The sequence below is a fragment of the Podospora bellae-mahoneyi genome, assembly GCF_035222275.1.
Source record: "Podospora bellae-mahoneyi strain CBS 112042 chromosome 1 map unlocalized CBS112042p_1, whole genome shotgun sequence".
Taxonomy (NCBI): domain Eukaryota; kingdom Fungi; phylum Ascomycota; class Sordariomycetes; order Sordariales; family Podosporaceae; genus Podospora; species Podospora bellae-mahoneyi.
The window spans coordinates 7243346-7267151 of record NW_026946359.1 but is presented as its reverse complement, the minus strand read 5'-3'; the positions used below and the strand labels follow the sequence as shown (position 1 = coordinate 7267151).

Genomic DNA, 23806 nt, shown 5'->3' with positions numbered 1-23806 from the left:
AGGATATCTTACACGCAGCTGAGGAATGACAACAGGATGGGTCCAGTTCTTCAACTGTTAGGGGGCGCCATCAAGTCAACGAGCAACAAGATGGAGGTATTGGGCAAATACGCCGTGCAGCAAAGCCGCATCCGCCGCATTGCTTGCCGGTTCATATTGTTTGTCGGTCTCAACATGCCTCATCATCATCTGGATGGGTGAGTAATGACATTATGCAACCTTCAGCGTCAACCGCGGAGCTTCTCAGAGAGGATCCGATGGTTAGCTTAATGATGGTAGGCCTAGCTGGGTAGTCAAAGGGACCAATGGATCATGACGAAGTAGATGAATCAGCGACAAATCCGAACCAGAACGGAACCAAAGACTGAACCTCCTCGGGTTTCAACGGCTCAGAGCTCTCTCATTATGGAACGCCACTCCGAACCACTAAAAGTTCAAGTTATGTACTATCAGTAACCTACTTTTACGATGCAGAGACTGACGAGGATAGCCTGCAGGATCGATGTGATCACCATGAGTGCTTGGTGAGACCCATGCGGAAAACTACGAGGTATTTCATCCGGAAGTCAGATTCTCGTAATGGGGAGCACCTCACGCAGTACTTGTTTGGAACAAGAAACTTCTTGCGGAAGCTGGAAGCTCACAGCAACCTGCTGTCTCACCATTGGTCTCCATCGGGGGCAGGGGCAGACCTCCCCGAGCCTTATCCCCAATGGTCCTACCAGGGACCAAGCTTGAGAGAGGGTTGTATTCTCGTGGACAGCAGCTACCCTTCGTCGTATGCTACCCTTCCAACCCGTCTGCAACGTCGTTGTGCTCGATGGATTGCTTCCCGGGCCACAAAACAGGGTCAGCGATCATCCAGCCTCACTACACCATCTTCCGTCCGAGCCGTCGAGATGCCGATCCATCAGGCCATATTGCGTTCTTCAGGGCCCAGTCTCTCAAACGACGGAGTCATTCAGGTGGTATGGCCTGCAACTGCCATGTCAGGAGCGGCGGTTGATACGTGTCCTACTTGCCCAACTACTGCAGCCCGTGGAGGCATCGATAGGAGGCGAGAGCCAACAGTAGGCTAACAATCCCATTCAGATCTCAGCTCGTCCCTGTTTGTCAACAACTCCTTACCAGCTAGGTATACAAGCGCACGAATCAGCGGCCCATGAACCACCAAACAGCCCTTTCTCGGGCAAGTACGGAGGTTTGTTGAAGCTATCTTGACCTGGCTGCAACTCGACCAAGCTCGTAGAAGCATGGTCTTGCATAATCCCGAGCAAAGAAGGGCACAACGGAACATGCGACGGGCCGGAGCCGGACGGGAACTAACGGCAACCTGCTGGGCAAGGGAAGAGAAAAAGAAACCGTCCTGTTTTACAGCTAGCTCTATGCGGCACTCGGCACTGATCTGTTCCTTCCCTTTCCAGCAAGTCCCACACGGGTTCCCGCCGTGTCTCCCATCACGGCATCTGTCACGATCCCTCGACCCCACGTTGCACGACTGATCAAGCAGCCCAGTGAGATCTAGGAGGGGAGATGCTGGCCGCGAGGAGCAAGGGTTCGAGCACGGCAACAGAAGGCGGCAAACATGACGCTAGTGGACGGATAACTACACGAGACTTCGGGATCTTTTTGATGCCGACCCGGCAGTCTGGAAACGCTGGGCCCGTGACCAACGTCCATCCGTCTTTGTTCCCGCGGCCAGGCCCTGCTTTCTGTTACATCTTTGGTCTAACAATGTTGCTTCTTTGGGTGCTCACCTGACCGGAAGAAAACCAAGCCAACAGTTTTGTGGGTGCATGGTCCAGGCAAGAGTCGCAGAGTGCATTTACTCTGCATGCTCTGTCCTCTGTCAGCTGCAGGCGTGGAAGCCTTCCGTCGTTCCGCGCGGGTTATGGAGGGGCGGAAGCCTCTGTCATTGCTTGGCCGACCGGCCAGTCCGCTGCTACATTCTCCAATTATAGCATCCGGCTCATTGCTAACCACATATTGGGGTAGCCACCCTTGCCAGCGCGTTGACGAGAGCCTCACCTGGATTCACAAGGAAGGGGTGCGGAGCGAGCACATTGGTCTGGCCCGGTGTTCATGAGCGGCAAACTATTCATCTGAGGGCCGGTTAACGCCGCAGACCACCAGCTGTCTGAACAGGCAAAGGCCGAACGAGAGACAGACTCTTCGGGCATGCTATATCTAGAGCAGTCAGCAAGCTTCCAAGACCGATCTTTTGCTCCTCGCTGCCTGTGGACTTTTTAGCTTGCTTAAACCTGGAACATCAGGAACATGGCCTTCCAACAATTTCCAACATGGCCAAGAACCGCGGCGGATTCCGAAGACCCCTACAGATATCAGGTTGGATTTGGAAACCACCATTCCACAGAAGCAATACCGGGCGCCCTTCCTCCACACGGTACCAACCTCCCCCAGAAAAGCAGATATGGACTCTACGCTGAGCTTCTGAACGGCACCTCTTTCATATCAACAAAAAGCACAGCTGCCAACGTGTACGTGGGCCCTCGACAACCTTTGCCGTTTCGTGCCTTGACATTCTTATTTACAGATGGATGTACCGTGGAAAGCCAGCAGCAGCCCGTCACCCGCCATCACAGGTGGAAGAGATTCTCCATGTTTGTTGTAGAGGCCTCACAACGCTTCAGTTACCAGGCTGACCAAGTCGATAGCTGGAGTCATGCTTTCTACCCACGAACTCGAATGTCGCCTTCACGCCGCTTCCATATACGTGGGGTCCTCTAAAAAGCAATGAATCGTCGGACTCGGCCACGAACCGCAGGGTCACCTTTGTTCAAGGCTTGAGAACTATGGGGGGTCATGGAGACGCCACGCTCAAAGAGGGTCTGGCAGTTCATCAGTACGAGTTCAACATGAATATGGAACGTGAGGCCTTTGTTAACCACGACGGCGAGCTTCTGGTGGTACCACAACAAGGGACACTGAATGTCAAGACCGAGCTGGGCAGCCTCTTGGTCAAGCCCGGCTCCATTGTGGTCCTGCCTCCAGGAATTCGATTTGCGGTCGAAATCTTCCGTCCAGCCGGGGATCAGTGGTCAGAAATCAAAGCCTCCGGCTACGCGTTGGAGGTTTTTGGGACTCGATACGCATTGCCCGATCTGGGTGTGTTGGGCGCAAACGGCCTGGCGCATGATCGAGACTTTGAATATCCAGTCGCACGGTTTGACCTCGACCCGGACGAGGACACCAGTTCATTTTGTGTCACCGTCAAGTTGGCCGGAAGACTGTTCTCTTACACACAGCCACACACGCCGTTTGACGTGGTGGCATGGCATGGGAAATATGCGCCATATCGGTACGACTTGTCACGATTTTGTCATTTGACGGCGAACACCGATCAACTAGATCCAACCTCGTATTGTGTCCTGACGGCTCCAAGCAAGTGGCCGGCTGCAAGCTTGGTGGACTTTTGCGTCTTTGGGGACAAGTGGGCAGTCTCTAGGAACACGCTCCGAATACCCTACTATCACCGCAACATCGCTACGGAACTATGCGGTGTCATTCATGGCCAGTACAAAGGCAGTGTCAGGCCACTGGAGGCCGGCGGTTTGAGCTTCGAACAGAGCTACATGCCTCATGGGGAGACCTATGAAGCATATACACAAGCTAGTGAGGCCGCCAACGATCCCACGAAGCTCGAAGGGTCTCTGTGTAAGTGTGGCTGCCTATCCGGAGCTCCCGGATTACCGGTCGGCATTGGCTGACTAGTCCCGTTGTTAGTTTTCATGCTCAACGTCTCGTCACATCTCGCCTTGACAAGATGGGCTATGGAGCAGCACCCTGACATTCGACGTGAGTGGTCAATTCATGACAGCCAGTTCGGTTGCTGACATAATAAATCACCAAGTTGAACGGCCTGGCATTTGGGCTTCCGTGCAGAACCACTTTGTCCATCACCTCAAACACGCAGATGCATCATGGTCGGATGCCACCGACCAGCACATCCCGACTCCGCCCAAGAGCCCGAATGGCCGTGTTTAATCGGAGCAGGGGTCGAGTGGGGAGTCTCATTCAGGGTCCTTGCTGCTCTTGGAAGCCATGCAAGAAGGGTTTCGGGAGTTGGCGTGTCAAAATGCATCTGGACGGTTGTAGCCGCTGATTCCTGACAGCACAGCCTCAGAGACATTGAACTCGGGGATGGAACCGAAAACTTGGTATAAACTTGGCGCTCCATTGCTGGCCAGCTGGCCGCAAATTTCAATGGTACAAGCCTCCAAGCCCCCCCCCACCAACAACAGCACAACACCGGCGGCCTCGGAATTCTGTTTTGCAGATCTCGCACTTTGCATGTTTTTTACAGCACCTCATTCAACGACTATCAACCACTAGCGGATACATTCCATACATGATTTCAGCCTTTCGAAAAGCCCAACGTCTCCAAATGATGCATGGTGAAGTCATGGGCGTGGTCTTTTTTGCTGTTTCTGCTGGCACCAGACACCGACAGTTCCCACCCCAGTGAACTAAAAAGCAAGGTTACACAAGATCTCACTGACATAAAGTGCCACAACCTCGGCCCGCATTTGTTTTACCTGATCGCTGCTGCACCTTCTGAATCAGAGCATATCATCCTTTGTTTCTTGCCTTGTGTTTGTCTGTCACCCCCTTCTCACTCACACCACCTGCATTGTACATTCGCTTTTCCTGTCTGTACACCTCTCCCACACATCATACCTTACAGAAATGTCAGACTCACCCGCTGCCCCATCACCACCACCACCACCACCACCACCACCACCACCACCACCACCACCGCCGCCGCCATTCCGGGCCACAGTGGAGGAGTCCCTCAGCGTCCCCTCCTTTGGCAACGGCAGCGGCAGCGGCAGCGGAGCCGACAACGCCAGCATCACAAGCAGCACGCGCCGACGATGGGACGATCCCCCCGACGAGGAGCCGGGCCGGACGCCCTCTGAAAACATGACCAGCATGGTCTTTGTCAAGACCATGACCGCGCACCACGCCAATAACTTTGTGGGAAGCAAGACGGCGGCCATGCAAGGCGAGGTGTCGTATTTGGCTTTCAGCCCGGGTGACATGCACGTTGCTGCTCTGGTGCCGAAGCAGAGCAACATCAAGAGCTTCGACCCTGATGAGCCGAGTGCCTTGGCGGTGTGGGCGGCCAAAGAGGACAGCGGGGGGAGGACGCATACGAATCTGGTTGGGCTCAAGGTTCACAAGGGGTTCTGCTTCCGGCCTGGGAGGGCGGCGGGCGGGGAGCTGGTGGTGGTCTGTCCCTTTTATGTCAAGGCTAAGGGGTCGGATGGGTTTGATGTCCGGCAGCCGTTGGTGGAAATGTATGATGTGGGGAAGAGGGCTAGGTGGAGCAGGCATGAGGTGCCGGTGAGGGCGCCGGTGGTGATGAGTGAGGATGGGGGGTTGGTGGCTGGGGTGTCGAGTAAGGACTCGAGGCGGGTGGTGCTTTGTGGGTATGGGGAGAAACTGAGGTTGTTGAAGGTGAGGATGATGCTTATCAAGCACACGGAGGAGGTGACGGGGATGGGGTTCCTGCCCGAAAGGGGGGGGTTGGTGACGGCGGGGAGGGACGGGTATGTGAGGGTTACGGATCTACATAGCGGGAAGACGCTGAAGAGGATTGAGATTGGGGCGAGGGCGGCGTGTGATATTTTGCAAGTGTCTGGGGATGGGAAGGTGGTGGTGACGGTTTGGGGGAGAGATGTGGTGCTGTGGTATCTGGAGACGGGGAGGGTGCATAATTACAATTTGAATGTGGTCAGGCAAACAGAGGGGTGGCCTTTGGCCGTGTCGAAGGACTGCCGGTACCTGGCGTGCCGGACAGAAGACGGTTTCGACGTGAGCGATGCGGCCAGTGGCGCCTTCAGGGGAGACTTTGCGACTCGAGCATCCGTCATCACCGCGGCTGCTTTTTCAAACGACTGCACAAAGATTGCAGTGGGAGATTTCGACGGGTATGTGAATGTTTTTGACATGATTACGGCTTGATGGGTGTTTCATGGGTTTGGATGTTTTGTTGTGAGGATTCGGACAAATGATACCACTAGATACCAATAATTTGAACTTTTCCATGTTTTCAGAGACGACTTTGGGTTCCAGCTGTCTCACTGTAGGTCAATCCTGTACTGAAAACTTGCAAAAAGTGTCAGATTGGTATTGCAAAACCAGTGTCTGCAAGATTCTAGTTATCTTCAGGGCATTGTTGAGGCAGTTTCATTCCCTGTGTTCAAGACAAATTTCGGTGTCAAGCTCGGTTAATTTCAAAAACCATGATCGCGAGACACTTTTATTGCTGTCTGGCAAACCAACTTTAATTCTGTCTTCGATTCTGTCTTCAATCGCGCTTTTGGATTCTCAAACCCGCCAACTTTTACCCAACACTTTTTGAAAACCTTCCAACCATGTCGGGTCCTCAAACTTGGCGAAACAGGGTTTGCTCCAGCACCCTTATCTACACCTATCGACGTCGGCCACAGCTAAGTACCTCCACGGCCAATTCACCCATTGTTGACAGCTAAATGTTCCGGCGGCAATGCCAGGTTCAAACACAGCGAGCGCCTTTCTTCCTCTTGAGGTACAATCGAAGAAAGAACGAAACAAGACCACTTGATCGGGAGGGATGAAACTGTTAGGATAAGGTAGCTTGAGAGACGGAATACTCGGTGAGAATTCCTCGACAAGATTGCGAATAGAGGATGAGGTACCACTGGCAGCGTGCCGAGGACACACCTGACCCCCTGAATTGCCTCACACGTGTTCACTGTCGGCACATAGACGTGCTTCAAGTTTTTTTTTTGGTTTTTTTCTTCAAGCCCATTGATTAAACCCATAGAATTCATATCAACAACTCATCCAAAAATAGCTTCCACACATTGCCCTCTAGTACAAAAAGAACCCTCGCTCAGCCCGACTATATCTGCCACGCAACACCCGGTTGTGGCCTCGGCAACGGCCCAGTCACATGCAAGGATGTCGCCGTAACCTTCCTAGCAGCTTCAATCATCGTTTTGAGCCCTGTAAGTTGGTCGGTCGCCTCCTTTGCCTCCTTCGCAGCCTCCTCCGCTTCCTCTCCGGCCTTCTGTGCCAGATCTGTAGCCTCCCTCAGCTCCTTCATGAGCTGATCCAGCGCTTGTTTCTCCGGCCGAGAAGAGATCCGTTTTTCTTCGTTACCAACGTCACTTTCCCTACGGGGTCTCTTCCGGCTGGGGAGGTTCAACGGCGGTACCCGAATCCCGGGCGTGTTCGCTATCTCCTCCACTTTCTTAATAACGCGTTCGCTGACGGGCGTGCCGAGGTTGACACTATGTTGAACCCTTCCGACAAAGTGAATCATTTCTACAGTGTTGGCTAGTGGTATGAGGGGTGGTTCAATCTCTTTGAGCAGCTCTTCGGCGGGTCTCTCCCCGTTGGCGAGCTGCAGTTCAACTAGTTTCGTGTGCGGTGTGCGGACCCACTTGGGAAGGGGGTCGTGTTGGAAAGCCTTATCTTCCGGGTCGCGGAGCCAGTAGCTAGCTAGGTCGTTGGGCTTTGGTGGTTCCCCGGGTCGGGGAGCGAACTCCCTCGTGATGTTAGGCATCTCTGCTTCGCGCAGTGGGGATGGCCGCCAGATACCAGGTAAACCTTGCCTCTGTTGTGTGAGGCTGTGTGCCATTGATTTTGTTGTGAGTATCGATTGCAGCCGGTGTCTTGAAAGTGCAAACTCACAAATTAAAACACACCTCAGCAGGGTGCGAAGCCCCGAAATCGTCACCGAGCCTGACCCTGGGGTCAACATCCCATCTGTCCCCTGGCTTCATCATTTTGGGGTCAAACTGCTCAATCTCTTCTGGCGTTCGGACGACATGTGCATGAATTGCGCGGACGAGAGCGTACACGTCCTTGAGGAGGACATCCGCGGGAAGCTTGTTGTTGTAGGGCGTTATGCTCCCAAGCTCTGTGATCTTGGGCTTATCCTTCTGTGGATCGATTATGATGTTTTCGTAACTGATCCGGTTGTGCCAAACATGGAGATTTTGATTTAAAAAGCCAACCGCACGGATGAGCTGCTGGAGGTGGGCGAGCTTGAAGATGCCGCTGACGTTATCCTTTAACGATTTTCCTGAGCAGTATTCGGTGAGGAACCCGACAACAACCTTACCCGTGTCATCCATCACGGGGTGCTTGTAAAGGTCAAATAGTTGGCGGGTTGCTGGTGAGCTGAACAACTTGTGGAGCACAAAATGCTCTAGCATGTTGTTGAAGTCATCGCGAGGCAGTGCAGCATATTTGAAAAAGGCCTTCTCGCTTTCTGGCTTGTTCTTGTCCCGGAAAGAGACCAGGTCGAGATTGGGGCCCTTCCTCTCGAGTTCAAGCAGCTCCGAAGTCTTGTATGTCTTTGCCTTTTCATCCAAGAAATTCATCGCTCTCAGTGTTGGGTAGAGGCAGTAATGCCGGATCCCCAGCTCGCGTTTTATCAACCGCCTACATTGATCCACCGTGTGCTCGTCGACGAGGTTATTGACATACGGTACCGATTCTTGCCAGTCGACCAAGAGAATGTCTTGTGCGGGTGTGGGTGGGAGTTCGTCAGTCCAGTTCACGAGCCACTTGTCGACAACTTCCTTCCACATCGCTTCGTAAGTAGCCGGATTCCAGTCCTGGTTCCAGGGTTTGATGTCGGGCCGGGCCGGGCGATCCACCGCCAGCCACATCCCTTGACGCCGGTCATAGTCAGCAAAGTAGAAGACAAATTTGTCGAAGATGAGGGCCGTTTCTTTTGTCTTGTCTGCCTCGAGTTTGCGCGGCGGGCAGATGAGAGCAAACCGAAGGTTGTCAGGTATTGCCATGTTGAAAACGTTGGAACCGCAGATCGAGATAGGCCAACGATGGAGACGTCAACAATGTCATGCCTCTCGAGGTGCTCTTGTGTCGGCACCTCATTTTGAGGGACATTGTTGTCTTTGTTCAACTGCTGGCTTCATCCTCCTTTGTCTTGGGCTCTGAAGGTTTCCCAAACCAGCGCATGGTAATATTAGCTGTTTCATCGGGGTCACACAGGCTCTAGCAGGCAGAGGGTTGCTGTGTGTGTATCCAAAACAAGCGTAATAATATGCAGTAGCATTCCCCTTCTCGTGGTGGTTGAACGGTCGGGTTTGTGATTGGCTAGCGGCAACGTTTTCGTGGAGTTCGGCTGCAGTCGATCTGGAATTCCAGAGGGGATCGGTCGCTGCCAAGACTTCTGTTATCGAATTTGACCGTTGAACCGCGAACGTGCTGGCAGCTCTACCCCCCGTGTGCTATCTACCCCCCCTGTCCCGCGTGTGGTGGTGCCCGCAGCGTCCAACCCCAGGCCAGCAAGCTCGGAGCTCTCTCTCTTGTTGAGCGAAACATGCAGCACGAGCATGAGCAGCATCAAATACCATATTACCTTACCCTTGCCAAATGTTTCCCCCGTGTCTCCCCTGCCAGACTGAGCATCGTGCCAAACACCACAAACAAAAAGCCCCGACGAGGCAGAACCACACCGCTGCTGCACCGGCACCTCCACCAGAGGCATAGGACAACTCGGCGCAGCACGACAGTGTCTCGGGCACGGTTTCTGGGCTCTATGGGGGACCTCAGGGCCAAACTACGCGCCAAGTTCCCACGACGACACTCGGGCGTCCCATCGCTCGTCTCGAACCGGAGCACCAAAAGCAACAAGAGCAACAGCAGCAACAAGAGCGAGAGCCGCCCCGAGTCGGAATGCACGGCCAAGGGCTTCGAGCAGCCTCCCGCTTCCCCCGCCGCGGCGGCTGCTGACCACGGCCACGAGGACAGCAGCCACGGGGGAAGCGGGCTACAAACCGGCGTGTCCGTGCCAGCAGCCGGCATCGAGGAAACACAAGCGAGAGACAAGCAGCTCCTGAGACACGGCGAACCAGGAAAACAAGAATCTGAAGAAGACACAAAAACATCCACCGACGTCAGCGATACTACTGTCGCTGCTGCCTCTCCAGCGGCTTCTCCGGCGACCTCTCCACTGCGCGCCGCCAGAACCAGAAGAGCCGCGGGCAGTGGATTCACAGGCGGGAACACGGCTAAGAATTCCACTAACGATTCCTCTCCACGGACCATCCAAGCGATGCCTATCCTGCTGACCCCTGCCGCCACCCTGGATTCTCTTGCCGACACCGACCACACTCACGACGTCAGCGACAGCGACCGACGCATTTCGACCGCCAGTCGACTCTCAGCCCTTTCCAGAATCAACGAGAGCACCGCCGACGACGAGAGCAGGCCTACCTCGGCGTACTACACCACCTCCAAACCCACCACCTCCGACCCGATTGACCCGGCGACAGCCACATCACAACAAACAAGCGAGTTGGCAAATTCGGCTTCGCAAGCGCAGCGACGACCCGCTGTCAGGTCAGCGCCCTCGCAGGGACGACAAAGCTCGCTGCCGAGCCGCCAGAACACACTCATACGCACGCTTCTAAGCACAACTCATGCCGATGACCTCGACCTCGCCGCCGCTAGCGAACAATTGTTGCCATTCGGTGCAACCATGGTGACGCGCAAGATCTGGGTGAGGCGGCCGGGAGGGTCAGCCACCATGGTGACGATCAACGAGGACGACTTGGTGGACGACGTGCGAGACATGATCTTGAGAAAGTATGCCAACTCACTAGGTCGCCAGTTTGATGCTCCCGATTTGGCTCTGAGGATCATCCCGCGGGAGCCCCAACGGCAGGAACGCAATTTGGGCCCTGAAGAACACATGGCACGCACTCTGGATGCGTACTTTCCTGGTGGGCAGTCAGTTGACGAGGCCCTCGTCATTGACGTCCCGATCCCCCAACGTCGGACGCCGAGAGCCTCCCCTCGTACAGGACCCCCACACGCACAGCATTTGACATCCGCCTTCTTTGACGACAACCGACCGGCAGAATCCGGCACAGACTACTTCGGCCCCGGAGCTGTTGGGCAGGTTCCAGTTACCGTAGCCGCTCCAGTCACGAACGGGACCATACACGCGCATTCCATGACGGTGGTCAATACGGGACAGGTGCCTCCCATTCCCTCTCCCGGAGGCACTTGGTCTAGGACGTACAAAGAGAGGCCAGACCGGCCACGACTAGGGAGACAGCACACTTCGTCGCCAACAATTCTCAATGTTATCGGCGCCGGCGGCCACGCTGCCGCCATCGCTGCTGCCGCACCCCACGGTACGCTACCACATGCCAAAATTCCACGTACTAGGACTCATTCCAATGCTTCTTCAGACCAATCGGGTGGCGGAACCCTCCCTCTCACCACCACAACGGCACCAGTTCCTCCACCGCTGCCCACGCCGCCTGCCCCCGCAGCGACAACTCCAGTCCCTTCAGCAACAGCACCAGCACCAGCACTAGCACCAGCAACAGCAACAGCACCAACACCAGCACCAGCACCAGCACCAGCACCAGCACCAGTACCAGCAGCCACACCACCACCCAGGGCAGCGTCTCCCAGAATTTCGGCCGTCGCCCGGCCGAAAAAGAAGAAGGCTACCGACACGCCTTCTCTGCCGGCTGGAATCATGCTCAATGACGGGGTGCCACCCATCAACGTTCTGATTGTCGAAGACAACATTATCAATCTTCGGCTGCTCGAAGCGTTTGTGAAGCGGCTCAAGGTGCGGTGGCAGACCGCTATGAACGGTCGTGAGGCCGTGACCAAGTGGAGAAAAGGTGGTTTTCATCTTGTGCTCATGGATATTCAGCTCCCCATCATGAGCGGCCTGGAGGCCACGAGGGAGATTCGGCGTTTGGAGCGGGTCAACTCGATCGGTGCTTTCTCATCCATGCCCACCGGGACCGTCAGTAGAAGGAACGGCGGCAATAGAAACGATGAGAAAGCCGAAGCCGAGGAGGCCACGACAGCCTCGGAGAAGGAGCCCGAAACGAACGGAACGACGAAGTCCAACGAAAAGGCAGAGGGAAATGCGGAGGAGGATATCCTTCCCAATAGGGCCATGTTCAAGAGTCCGGTGATTATCGTGGCTTTGACGGCCAGCTCGTTGCAGAGTGATCGACACGAAGCTTTGGCGGCTGGTTGCAACGATTTCCTAACAAAGGTGAGTAATCGGACTTTGGTAACCTTGAAAGATCCTGGAATTGCTGACTGAACAATTCCAGCCCGTCAGTTATGTGTGGCTTCAAAACAAACTGAAGGAGTGGGGGTGTATGATCAGTCTGATCGACTTTGACGGCTGGAGAAAGTGGAAGAATTCAGCGGCCAATTCGGAGAATGAGACAGCCAAGAGGTGGGCTAAAAAGAAGGAAAAGTCGGAGGAGAAGGCGGTTACGAAGGGTTAGGTTCCAAAGAGGTTATAATTACAATGAGGGTGTCGAAGCCAACCATCGTACACCACAATGATCAACAGGGCACTGGGCCTAATATGGGATATTTACAGGTGGCGGGAATAATACCAGTATGATACCACAGCGCAGGATATTATAACAGATCAGAACTTGAGAGTTTTATTTTGCGTCATTATGCGTTTCGGGGACCAAGTCGTTCAGGAGGTCAACCTCGCAAAGTTGGTCTGCTCCGACCCTAACCCCGGTAAGTGCTAGTCGGAGCGGATGGCCCAAGCTCCCTTCCTGAGAGCCCAGGTGGGCCCGCATCACGGGGCTCCGAGAGCCGAGAAAAAATCGCAATTGCAATCTCGAGCTCAAACCACCTCCCACCTCCCACCACCTCGGGCGCAACCGCAACTTCTTTTTTTTTTTTTTTTTTTTTTTTTCCCTTTTCTTCCTTTCGCCATGCCGCCTCGGATACGAAACAGCAACTGTCCTCCCCAGCAGTTGCTGCTCAACTACCTTGACGCCCCCCTCCCATCCTCCCTCCTCCCCGTCCACAGGCCAGCGGCGGTCGCTTCGTCGTCAACCCCCTCACCATGTCGTCCCCAACAACAGTCGGCGGCGGCCCCACAACGATGCTTTTCCACATCGCAGCCCCGTGAGATGACCAAGCCCCAGCGCGAGTTCAGGCAATTCCTCAAGCACGCGGGCAAGCAGTTCGAGAAGCACGTGGGCAATGGGCCCATGTATTTGAGCTCGGCCAAGTCGATGGGCGCCGACGATGTTCCGTTTCCGAGCAACAAGATGTTCAGAAGTGAGCCGGTGCTGTCGAGCAGGGCGAGACAGATCATCTGGGAGGCGGTGATGCTCAAGGGGATGCCGCTCAAGGCTGTGTCGGCGCAGTACCAGGTTGACGTGAGGAGAGTGGCGGCCGTGGTCAGGCTGATGGAGATTGAGAAGAGGATGGAGAAAGAGGTATGTTCTTTTTTTTTATTCTCCTGTTAACACATCACGAAAGATGAGAGTATTGTTTTTTTTTCATGATGATTCTACAAAAAAAATATTCGATTAGTCTTGAAGACAAAACCGTGGTTAAAAACTTTTGTTAATTCTGAATATAAAAAAAAAAAAACAATGCCCTCTCCCTCATACCTCCTCGCTTCCCCAACCCATGAATCACCCACTAACACTGGTCAGAACGCCCCCATGGCCATCCCCTACGCCCTCGCCGTAGAAAAAATGCTCCCCCGCTCCAACCTCACCGGCGATGAACAACCATTCGAGCCCATCAACGACGTCCACGTCCACTCCTTCACCATGCAGCAGCTCTTCGTCCCCGTCTCCGAGTCCCGCGAGTTCACCCGCAAGGACGCCGCCAAGGCCTTTGGCGACCACATCCTGCCCCCCGACCACAAGATGCGCATTCCCGAGCTCGTCATGATGGAGAGGGACATCCTCAACGACGTGCCGCAGGCCCAGGCCGAGAAGGACTTTTTGGCCAGGACCCGCGAGAGCGAGAGAGAGTTTGCCGAAAAGGAAAAATACGTGGCAGCCAAGAGGGACGCCAGGAAGAGCAAGGTCGACACCGAGAGGTTCGAGTTCCGGATTGAAAAAATCAACTCGGAGGCTGTTGGCAAGAAGGGCCGGGCGAGGGGGGCCGTTGGTTGGAGGTATGGTGTCCCGTTCAATGATCGGCAGAGGGGTCTGTACAAGATTCCTACTAGCGTTGGTTAAATCTTTGTTTTGGAAGCTGTAAGAGATAGAGAGAGCAAGCAAGATAGCAAGCCACTTGTACATTATTTCGAGTTTCAGGGGTGCAAAAGGAACAACAGGCATCCTGATATCATGTTATAGAGATGCAGATTGAGGAATCCAACCCCCGTATACAGAAAAAAAAAACCCTCCAGTCTATTGTCTTGTCTTGATCTGTCGTCTACTGTCTACCTAGAACTTTGCGCCTATCCAGGATTGAAGCGTCTCAAAGACGAGCAATCTGGGCAGAAACCAACTCCTCATTCCCTTCCCACGGCACCGTTTCCTCTCCCTCCGCCAGGTCGACGACCAGGTTCTTCTTGATCTTGTCCAGGGTCTCCTGGCTCAGCCCCATACGTTCGAGCAAGTACTCTTCCACGCTTCCATACTCCTGTCTGATATACCTTAGGGTGGCCAGCATGTACTCTTTCCGCGCTCCAATCTGAACCTCGGCCGCGGCTCTGTTGCCCTCGTGGGGCGCCCCCGGTGCGGTGAGTCTTTCCACTATGGGCTCCTTGAGGCGGGCGAGTCCCAATTCGGTGAGGGAGTACTCGTGGGCGATCACGTTGTCGGAGACGCCGCAGAGGGCAAGGACAAGGGCGACGATTACGCCGGTTCCTGGGAGGGTGTTAGTGGATGCGGGCGGGTGGGCTCAGGTGAATAGGGGGTTCGAGGTGGGTAGAAAGAGGGGACGCAAGGCTACTGAAAGAGTAAACATGGGGTGGCGGGGTGAGGGTGAGGTACGAAAGGCTGAGGGTAACTGCCCCCCCCAACGCAAGGAGGAAAGAAAGGGGGTGGGGGGCATGAGGCTAGGATGAGAAGGCGTGGGTGGCATGACACACCAAGAAAAAGCAAAAGGACAGGGTTGGCGCTTGTCATCAGCCGCGGGGGTTGAATATCAACAGCACGACGGGCAACGCACGGCATGCTGCGGCATCCATGAAACAGCCTCTATAGAGGGCCAAGTGGTTTGGGGTGTGGGCCTTGGTGCCAACATGTAAAGATGACTTACTGTCTTTCCCGGCGCTGCAGTGGATCAGTATCGGTGTTGGAGGGTTTGGGTCTGAGGCAAGGTGTTCAAGAATAGTCTGGAAGGGCCGGTAAGCGTTGTCTGGGCTGATGGCCCCAGACAAAATTGAGGCATAAGCCCTCACAAAACCCTGCGCGCCCACCCAGATGTTAGTCTGTCTGACTTTCCAGAAGAGCCGCTCGCGTGGCACACCACATCGAGATCGCTGCTGGTGTGCCACACAGCATGCGCAACGGGGAATAAAGTGACGCTGAGGGCGCCCTCAGGGTAGGACTTCCAACGGCTTCGCATGGCTGCACGTGTAGATGTCCACCCTGTGCCCCCTGGTTGCCCGCCATGGCGGTTAGCTAGCCTTAATTGCGTTACATAACTGTCTAAGGTTGCCCAGCTCGTGCCTGGATCGCCGGTAATGGAAGTTGAGGGGGGGAGGGGGGGGGGGAAAAGCCCTCCATTGGCAGTGAAGTGGGCAGCATCGTAACATTGACTGACCTCTGTACCGACACTGTAATTACGGAGCCGAAGCGCAAGAGCCTCAGGGCTGTAGTCCTTGTCAAGGAACACAGGCGTGGGTACCCTGCGGGCGCCCTCCCATTCCCTAGGCTGCTCCCTCCCCTTAGCCAGCTCAACCAGAGAACGGAGGTCGAAAATATGTGTGATTCCCAGGCGCTGGAGGATAGCCACCCCTTCTTCGTCGAGGTGCGTTGGGTCAGCGGCCCTGAAGAGGATTCCCCTGCGGACAGCCTTGCCGTTCTGGCTCTCGACTGGGTAACCGCCGGCGTCTCGAAGATTCTCAATCCCAGGGGCGTGGATGAATGGTGGGGTGGGTAAGGTCAGATTGGTGGCCATCTTTTGTTTCCTGTCTCTCGTTCGATCACTTTAGGTAACCCGGGAGGAGCCGTGGTTTCCAGGTGGGCGAGTGTATTGGCCAGCCGACAATCTGGACTGCTCGTGGTTGAGGTGACACAAGGCCAGGTGATACGCAGGCCACTCTGTGTATTGGTCGATCTAGTTTGGGCGGTGCAATGTGGAATCATGACAGCCACATGGGAGGCAGGAGGTTGCCTTGCTGTTAAGGTAAGATGTTGGTTGGTCACCCCCGCGTTAGTCCAAGAAGGTATAAGCCGAGGTGGTTGAAGGAAGGTATCTTCTAACACTAACAGGGAAAGCAGCCATGTGCCGCAGATTCTGTTAGGGGTCCGGCTGACTGGGTTCTAGGACCCCCACCCATACTGCTGCTCAGCTCGAAATGATACCCGCAGTAGGTCGCGCACCTCACAGAGCCTTGCCATCCAATTGCTTCTCTTCTTTTCTGACTGAGAAACCAGGCCGCGAACCGTTTGTGCCAACCATGCGGGCGGAAAACGTCATGTCTCGAGTGTCTGTTTTGCTGCCCTAGCACCCGTCACAAGCCCCTTTTCTGACAGATTCTGATGCTGGAGCTGGAGGGCAGTCAGTCACATCCCACCTCCTTGAATTGACCAATCACGAATGCCTTGAAGAGCCTCAAAAGATCGACCCATCACCATCGCACCTCATGTCGAAAGCCGTAATCTCTGATTCCTGTGCCCGGCATCCGATGCCGGATCTCATACACTGCGCCCCTTTTTCATGGTATTGCGGGGGTTGCCGCACATGGTCGCGGAAGATGGCCCCCAGATGTGCCACGTGAAGCATTCTTTCCAATTACGCTCGAGAATTATCATTCCGACTGAGAAAGAAGCCGGACCGGCAAGCTCTTTGCTGCCTTTTTTGGTTCCGCTTGAACAATGGCCCACCCCCGAGGTCCTTTTCCCGGAAGATTGCGATGGACGCCTTAGAAGGACGCCGAAACGTGTTGGAAGCCTTGCCGCCGGCGTCTAGAGAGCCTCTTCCCATGTTCAGTCAAACTTCAACCCCCAAAGAGCGGTCTGTGTAAGGCAACCGGCCCATCCCGTGGAAGCCTGAAAACCAACCCTCCCCATGCCGGATCTGAAGCTTCCACGGTGGCCGCTGTGTGTGCCCTCCTTCCCGATCCGGCAAGAAAAGAGCCCTGGTGAACAGCCCAACTACCGCTTTCCGGTATGGTGCCGCGGCGAAGCCTGAGGTGAAAATAAATTGTGCCAAAAGATAAAAGGCGTAGCTTTCTTCGTTTTCTGGTGGTGGCCCGGACGTCGACCGCCCAGTCGTCATCCCGCTGCTTCTCGGTCACAAAATGATTGAGCCCCTTGCCCCATTCTCAACACTTTTGTCTCATGTTGCCTCACTGTCGGGATCAGACACCACAACCCCCCTTTTCTTTTCGTAGATGGTGCGAGTCTCAATCGCGCCGGACCACACGCTTCGCCACCGCAATGTAAGTCATCCCTCCTCCCGTTTTCTCCCATCCCGACAGCCTCACCGGCAACAATTACCGCACAATTCACCAATCACTCTGCCATTCAACTTCGCTGTGCTGTGTGTCCACAAATTTCCCGTCTCCATCCAGCCATCAGTTGATAAGCCTGTGGCCAGGGCAAAGCTTCGTGGTTGTCGCCTGGAAAGTACGGAAACCATCATCATCATCATCAATCACAACCATGATTCAATGGTTCGAAGCGGGAAGGTTTCAAACAGAAATAATGGAAAATTCAAGACTAGAGCCTGCGCTAAGTGACAAGGATGACAAGCCGACAGAAGCAAAAGAAGACGGAGAAGCGAAAAAGTAGAAAAAAAGAATTGATGAAAATAGAACCGAATCTGTATCGACGAGAAATGTGAAGCAAAAGGAGAAAGGTGGTGATGGGTTCAGAAAAGAAAAAAGCCGTGGTAACAGTTGGAGATAATGAGAAACCGGGGCGATGCTGTGATGTGACAAGAGAGCAGAGAAAAAACCGAAGAAACTCCTCCAAAAAAAAAAAAAAAAAAAAAAAAAAAGAAAAAGAAACAAGATAAGGGAAAAGAAAACAGGAAGGAAAACCAGACATCCAACCATAACAAAAAGCCTAAACCCTGTCTACATAAATGCATGCTCCTTCTATCCCAAAACACCATGCCTATGGTTGAAACGACTTAGAAGAGTCCCAAAAGATGCGTGAACCGTGTGTCCCAAGACCACCAAAAACGGGGTATCAAAGCTTTCCTCTAACCCGCCACCGTCTGCTGTATTTTTGACTTCCCTGATTGCTGACCATGCTTGCGTGTTGATTGGGGATTTTAATGCAACTTCTGAACCAGAGCAGACGGTCATGTGAACCTCATGTGAAGTCATTAAGTTGACATGCTCGAGAGGTGAACTCCAAAAGTGAAACAAGTTCAAGGCTCTCTACGCACCCACTCCTGCCTGGTAGGGCAGAAGCCACAAGCAATATGTTGACAGTGCATGTTCAGACACTGAGGTGTAGTCGATGACGTGTACGTGCCGGCACCGCAGTCGTGACAGTTCCAGAAGGTCTCGAGATAATATCCCCCATTGTCATGGGCCCCATAATTGGCAGGCTGACCGGTCCCGGATCTCGAGCTCCCGGATTTGGAGGAGCCTGACTTGGAGTGTTTGCGTGAGTCCGACGAGCTGTGCGCCATTGTTGCAAAATTAAAAGATGTCAGGAGGGATTGAGTTGTGATGTGATAAGACGAAGCTGATCTTGCGATGATGATCAAGAGACTGATGATGCTCACCAGACATAGACTTCCTGGGTAGAGCCTGTTTTATAGTTCGTTTTTTGCAGACAACGACAATCTTCACAGGCAGCTCAGTTCCAAGGTGGCTTGGAAAGAAGGCGACTGGCATTTCCCGTGGAAAACCAGCACAAGAGATGGCAGTTCCACCAGGGAACGAGGCATTCTGCTCCATGACTGTCCTCATTTCCAACAGTGCCACCATGTGATTTGTTCATGGAAGTTGAACGATTGGTAGTTCAACAGACGCGGAAATCGGTGAGGGATAGACCAGTGACCTCGATAGACCTTCCGAGGCGAGTCTCCGTCGCCAATGGGCTCCTCGGTGAGCTATGAACGGTGGCGATGCCGTGGAAGCGAGCCCCGGGTCGGCCCTGAGAAGACAAAAGGTCCCACAAAGTGTAGAGGGACCCAAAAGTGATGATACCCCCCCTGCGGTCACCATAGTGCAACTTCAACCAAAATGACGTATGGCTAGCTCCGGTTGGCTTCTTGGGGAGTCATCGTTGAGTCGCCGGCTACATTAGAAGTGATGGGCAAAGGGGGCTCATCTTTGCCCAGGGCCCAGGTCCATGCGTTACCCACCCGATGACAAGAGCAAAAAGGCCGGGTCCGAGGTGCTCAAAACACCCATGTAGTTCCGGAAGGGTAAATGCCCGGCAACTTTTGGGTGTTTGATAGCATTTGGTTCCTGTGGTAGGAGATGCGTAATCTTGGAGTGACATGTAAGCGACGGGATTCTGTCGGGCCAAAACCCGGCAAGGCTGTATACAAGACGCAGTGTCAGCAATGTGCGAACTGGGGAAGAGATTCTTCCAAGATTAACTTACAGCTTGTGCCCCGTACATGTCCATCGATTGTTAAACGTTTCTCTGTGTCAAATGTCGAAGCATGTTGAAGCATATGGTGTGCGAGAATGGCGAGCGGCTCCCGGGGAAACAGATGCAGCCACCTCGGTGAGCAGCCTGCAGTGCCTTTCAGTCATGGGACCTAGCCCTGCTATCCCCACGAGCGACAAATCCCCATGTAGAAATTGGAATTTCCAAGAGTCCCTTGTATCGAGCGGTTGAGAAGACTGCCAAGTACAAGACCCATGCTCCGTGGTTGGAAGACCAGTACAAACCATCAAGTCGATCGTGACAGGACAGATGAAGAGACGACCGGTGAAACAAAGCCAGGGAACCTTTGCGAACGACTGGAAACCCTGGCAAATCGAGACCATTGTTGCGTGGCGCTGTTGTACAGAGGGAGACGTGTTGGTCCAGCTTGGTGCTGACAGTTGATGTTTGTTCTTGTCCTTGCTCTCTGGTACTTGAGACCTGTCAACCGGACAGAATTGCTCGATCTATCAAACAATAACAAGGAAGGGGAGGCCATAGTAAGCTCTCTAGAAACATCAGATCGAGCATTCTCGACCTTCCGGAGGCGATAGGCCTTCGTGTGGTCTGCTCTTTGTCCTTAAATAAACGTTCTCCACGGGGCTCTCGGTTCATTGATCTCGAACAGAGCCGCATTTGCGGTCTCACTATAATTAGCTAGCTTCGCCCGGGCAGTCTTGGTCTTGTTATGCTTGGCCATGATATCCGTTCCCATGATTGGACATGTACTGTGTGTAGTATATGTCCACATGTAGCAAGGCCATGTGTATGTGCTGGACAACACATATCGTCGGCGTAACTAGGGGCTCTAGTGTAAGTGTACACCGACCTCAGAGATGTCCACGCGTAGCTTCCATGTGCGGCTCTGTTTCGTTTTTGGTTGGCTCTACCCGCCCGAGTATGACAGGAACTCAACTACCGGACCTTGGGAAATCCCTGGAGTCTGCCCATCATGTGGGAATGTCAACACAAGGTGTCTTGGGTTTCGGTTGCATTCGGTACAGAAAGCATTCGAAGGTCCCGGGAAGGCAATTCGGCCGCGTGAGGAAACTCGGCCAACACGGCTGCAGGGCTTTCACCATGGCTGGGTTTTGTGGAACTGGTGAAATGGATTTTCCAGTTCGATTCAGGACTCCGGGTCGGCCTGTTCAGACTTTGAACACCAGGACATTGCCATTGCCCACTACTAAGAGTCAGAGTTCCCAGGTATAACTCACGGCCTGTCTGTGTCACATCAGAATGGCAATCAACCTGACGGAAATTCGTCCCAGACCGACCTCCGTCCTCGTCAGTTCAGGGAAACAGACTGCGGGCCAATAGCGAGAAAAGCCGTAGAATTCGGATGAGCTTCTGAAACTGAGTTGGGCTGAAACCAAACTGCCGGTATTTTGCGCCAAACAATCAGAGCTCGAAACGTTGCAAAGCGTCGAGATCGCGATCTCACAGACGAGCTGAATGGTGGGGATCACCAACCCCGCTGGCATCTGCCAAGTCGTCCGTGCGCACCGCCCAAGCTCACCAGATGAACCCCTGCCCAGATGCAAGTGCCGCCCTTGTCAGTGACAGCATCGCTGCTGAGCTACGTCATTGGCGCAAATGACGGGAGTGGTCACGTTCATCTCATGTTCCAGCAGCCCATCTCGGAGGGCTTTTTTGAACACTTCTTCCACCCGGCCCAGACGACGACCCCAACTGCATTCTCTCTGCTTGGCTTCAACCTCTTCGCAAACCTTTGTTGGATGTTTTTTCTGGACCACAGGGGATCCACCATTCCCGCCAGTTGTCCCCGCCGATCAAAGCAGCCACTTGCCTGCTCGCGAACTATCGTCGCGCCGGCTCGTCTTGGCAAAAAGATCTCTTCTTGTTGTGTTTTTTTCTTGCTGTTGTGACCCCGACCTCCTCTCACGCCCGTCGTCTGATCACGCAGGCGGAACACTTGGAATAAAACGTGCAGACCGTCCGCTCGTCTCTGCAACTCTATTTTTCTCGCCTCGAACCCAGACCACACGACATACAAGTGGCCAATACGACAAAAATGGCGATTGGGAATTTCACGCTGAGCTATATGCTCTTCACAATCCTCCACTTCTGCCAGTTTGTCCTCGCCATTGCCGTCTGCGCTCTCTATGGCGTCGAACTGGACCGCGCCCGTAAGGCGAACGTGAGCGGTGATTCCAAATGGGTATGCATATCTTCACTTTTTCCACCCCATCCACTCACAGACTAACATTACATACCAGATCTACGCAGAAGTAGTAGGCGGCCTCTCCGCCCTGACAGCCCTCCTCTACTGCATCCCCTACATCCTCCGCTTCGCCGCCATCTGGGTCTGGAACCTCGTGCTCTTCATCCTCTGGATCGTCCTCTTTGGCATCTTTGGCAAAATGTACATCAATGAGAACCCAGAGGGCAACCACGACATTGTGCGCATGCGGAGCGCCGTCTGGGTCGTCCTTGCCAACGCCATCCTCTGGCTCGTCAGCTTCATCGCCAACCTGACCTACTGGTGGATGCACAAGGAGAGGAGGAGCAGGTTTACCAGCCGGGCCAGGGTTTAGGAGGCATGGTTGGATAAGGAGAAAGGTGTTTGGAGGTGATTTCGGCAAGTTGGAAAGGAGCGCGGAGTCATCAAGGGGGCAATTTTGGCTTTGTGGACCACATGTTGGAAGAGGGATCATGGTGAATTGTCCTGTCTGGGTGTTCACATCGTGGTAAGCGCACAACCTTTTGACGGAATTGGTACGCGAGGGCGTGATGGATTAGGGGTAGGGATGGATGGTAATAATGGTTTCTGGGTAAAACGATACGATACCCCTCTTGGTTGGAACGCGACGACCCGATACCCTGTTGAATATTTTTAATAATGTAATTTTTCCAGGTTTTCCAGTCTGGGCAACGGTAATAATGATGTTTCTATCTGGTGGTTGGAGGAAGACAGTGAAGTTTGGGTTGTAGTCTACTTACACAGCGGTAACAAACTTACCAGGCCACGCAACGGTGTAGCTTCGCGCCATGCAAACAAACGGCCAGTCCCCGAGATGCTCCCGGTCCACGCGTCTACTGGGGTGACAAGATCGGAGAGATTTCGTTCCATGTCATCTTGTGATCTCCCTCAACCTGTCCCTGGGAGGTAGGTAGATGTATGACAAGCTACATTTGTCGATCTCCTTCCCACCGCGCTAGCCTCATCTCGGGGGCCAACAGACGAAACCAACTCTGAGAGGATGAAAATTCTGTGGAGTTTTTCATGCCGATGCCGTCTCCTCGTGCCGACCATGACCATGAAGGTCGCTGGCTTCTCTGATGCGCAGGGTTGGCTCACTGCCGTCCGGATCTCACGATCTTCGCTTATCGCTCGGCACCTGGCCGACCACCAGGCAGGGGGCAGAACGGCGATATAAATAATCCCTCCCCAATCGATGGTGACGTCACCGACACTACAAAAAAAGGTTTCATCGCCAGACATTCGAGATGTTTTTAAACAGAATCTGCTCGAGGAATGTTGCTGTGACTTGAGACCTCTGTCTTTAGAATATCCTGGCAGTTAGTCTCAGTCACTATTATTTCCACAGGGAAAAACGTTCACCACAACCGCTGTCAGCCAGGCAACTTTTCTTGCGAGTCGGAGAGCGGGGACACGCTCCGCAACTCCGACTTGGGAACCTTTCCTGACAAGAAAAAGTACCCGTACATACCGACAAAAAAAACAAAAGAAAGACCGCCCAGGCAGCTTGCCGTCAACGGGATACCGTGTAACGCACCAGGAGATAGATCAACAACAGAAGCGGGCAACCGTCCGGCGGCTAAGCCCTCGACGGTAGGAGCAAGACATATGTGAACGCTCAAATGGAGAGAAAAAGGGAAAAAAAGGGGGGAAGAAATGTAGAGGATCCACGAGAGATCGGCAATGCACCGCCCGTTTCGTTGCTAGACAGAGACAACCAACCCGCTCGGATCGAACCATTATGACCAGATCACTTCCGGGATACCTGGCTGGAACCCCCGCGTGTGATGTCTCCCCCGGTGCCGGGCCTCGCATTCGGAAGCGGCGCCCATCAACCGGCGAGGTTTGGCCCTGACCGTGGTGTTGAGACGTTCACCATGGCGAACCACTGCGCCGGGTCCAGGTTTGCGAGACCAGCTACTCCTGTGAAGTTGTCGGTCCCCATGTACACCAACTGGATAGGAAGACTCGCATGGAAGCT

General features: G+C 54.0%; 9 protein-coding genes across 9 annotated transcripts; 5 read left to right on the top strand and 4 right to left on the bottom strand.

The window, feature by feature from the left end:
* Positions 1–2277: 2277 nt before the first annotated feature.
* Positions 2278–4390, top strand: QC761_121290 (uncharacterized protein; the record flags this gene model as incomplete). The annotated part of the gene is made up of 5 exons (XM_062875411.1): positions 2278–2498; positions 2555–2621; positions 2676–3675; positions 3745–3816; positions 3872–4390. The coding sequence occupies 5 exons, from the start codon at positions 2278–2280 to the stop codon at positions 4003–4005; spliced, it is 1494 nt and encodes a 497-aa protein (XP_062738668.1). The 3' UTR covers positions 4006–4390.
* Positions 4391–4707: 317 nt separating this feature from the next.
* Positions 4708–5988, top strand: QC761_121280 (uncharacterized protein; the record flags this gene model as incomplete). The annotated part of the gene is made up of 1 exon (XM_062875410.1): positions 4708–5988. The coding sequence occupies one exon, from the start codon at positions 4708–4710 to the stop codon at positions 5986–5988; it is 1281 nt and encodes a 426-aa protein (XP_062738667.1).
* Positions 5989–6910: 922 nt separating this feature from the next.
* QC761_121270 (uncharacterized protein) lies at positions 6911–8825 on the bottom strand (the record flags this gene model as incomplete). Its single annotated transcript, XM_062875409.1, has 2 exons — positions 6911–7640; positions 7705–8825. 2 exons carry the CDS (start codon positions 8823–8825, stop codon positions 6911–6913), a joined length of 1851 nt encoding a protein of 616 aa, XP_062738666.1.
* Positions 8826–9367: 542 nt separating this feature from the next.
* Positions 9368–12320, top strand: MgSsk1 (Two-component response regulator SSK1p; the record flags this gene model as incomplete). The annotated part of the gene is given in 4 exon segments (XM_062875408.1): positions 9368–11189; positions 11247–11369; positions 11388–12079; positions 12141–12320. 4 exon segments carry the CDS (start codon positions 9368–9370, stop codon positions 12318–12320), a joined length of 2817 nt encoding a protein of 938 aa, XP_062738665.1.
* A 450-nt stretch (positions 12321–12770) lies between these two features.
* Positions 12771–14042, top strand: QC761_121250 (uncharacterized protein; the record flags this gene model as incomplete). Its single annotated transcript, XM_062875407.1, has 2 exons — positions 12771–13283; positions 13506–14042. The coding sequence occupies 2 exons, from the start codon at positions 12771–12773 to the stop codon at positions 14040–14042; spliced, it is 1050 nt and encodes a 349-aa protein (XP_062738664.1).
* A 152-nt stretch (positions 14043–14194) lies between these two features.
* Positions 14195–16175, bottom strand: QC761_121230 (uncharacterized protein). Its single transcript, XM_062875406.1, has 3 exons — positions 15580–16175; positions 15073–15220; positions 14195–14678 (listed from the first exon to the last, which is right to left on the bottom strand). Exons 1-3 carry the CDS (start codon positions 15934–15936, stop codon positions 14287–14289), a joined length of 897 nt encoding a protein of 298 aa, XP_062738663.1. The 5' UTR covers positions 15937–16175; the 3' UTR covers positions 14195–14286.
* A 2185-nt stretch (positions 16176–18360) lies between these two features.
* Positions 18361–18627, bottom strand: QC761_121220 (uncharacterized protein; the record flags this gene model as incomplete). The annotated part of the gene is made up of 1 exon (XM_062875405.1): positions 18361–18627. One exon carries the CDS (start codon positions 18625–18627, stop codon positions 18361–18363), a length of 267 nt encoding a protein of 88 aa, XP_062738662.1.
* A 717-nt stretch (positions 18628–19344) lies between these two features.
* Positions 19345–21029, bottom strand: QC761_121218 (uncharacterized protein; the record flags this gene model as incomplete). Its single annotated transcript, XM_062875404.1, has 2 exons — positions 19554–21029; positions 19345–19487 (listed from the first exon to the last, which is right to left on the bottom strand). The coding sequence occupies exons 1-2, from the start codon at positions 19624–19626 to the stop codon at positions 19345–19347; spliced, it is 216 nt and encodes a 71-aa protein (XP_062738661.1). The 5' UTR covers positions 19627–21029.
* On the top strand, positions 20979–22528 carry QC761_121210 (uncharacterized protein). Its single transcript, XM_062875403.1, has 2 exons — positions 20979–21783; positions 21842–22528. Exons 1-2 carry the CDS (start codon positions 21637–21639, stop codon positions 22157–22159), a joined length of 465 nt encoding a protein of 154 aa, XP_062738660.1. The 5' UTR covers positions 20979–21636; the 3' UTR covers positions 22160–22528.
* The last annotated feature ends 1278 nt before the right edge of the window (positions 22529–23806 follow it).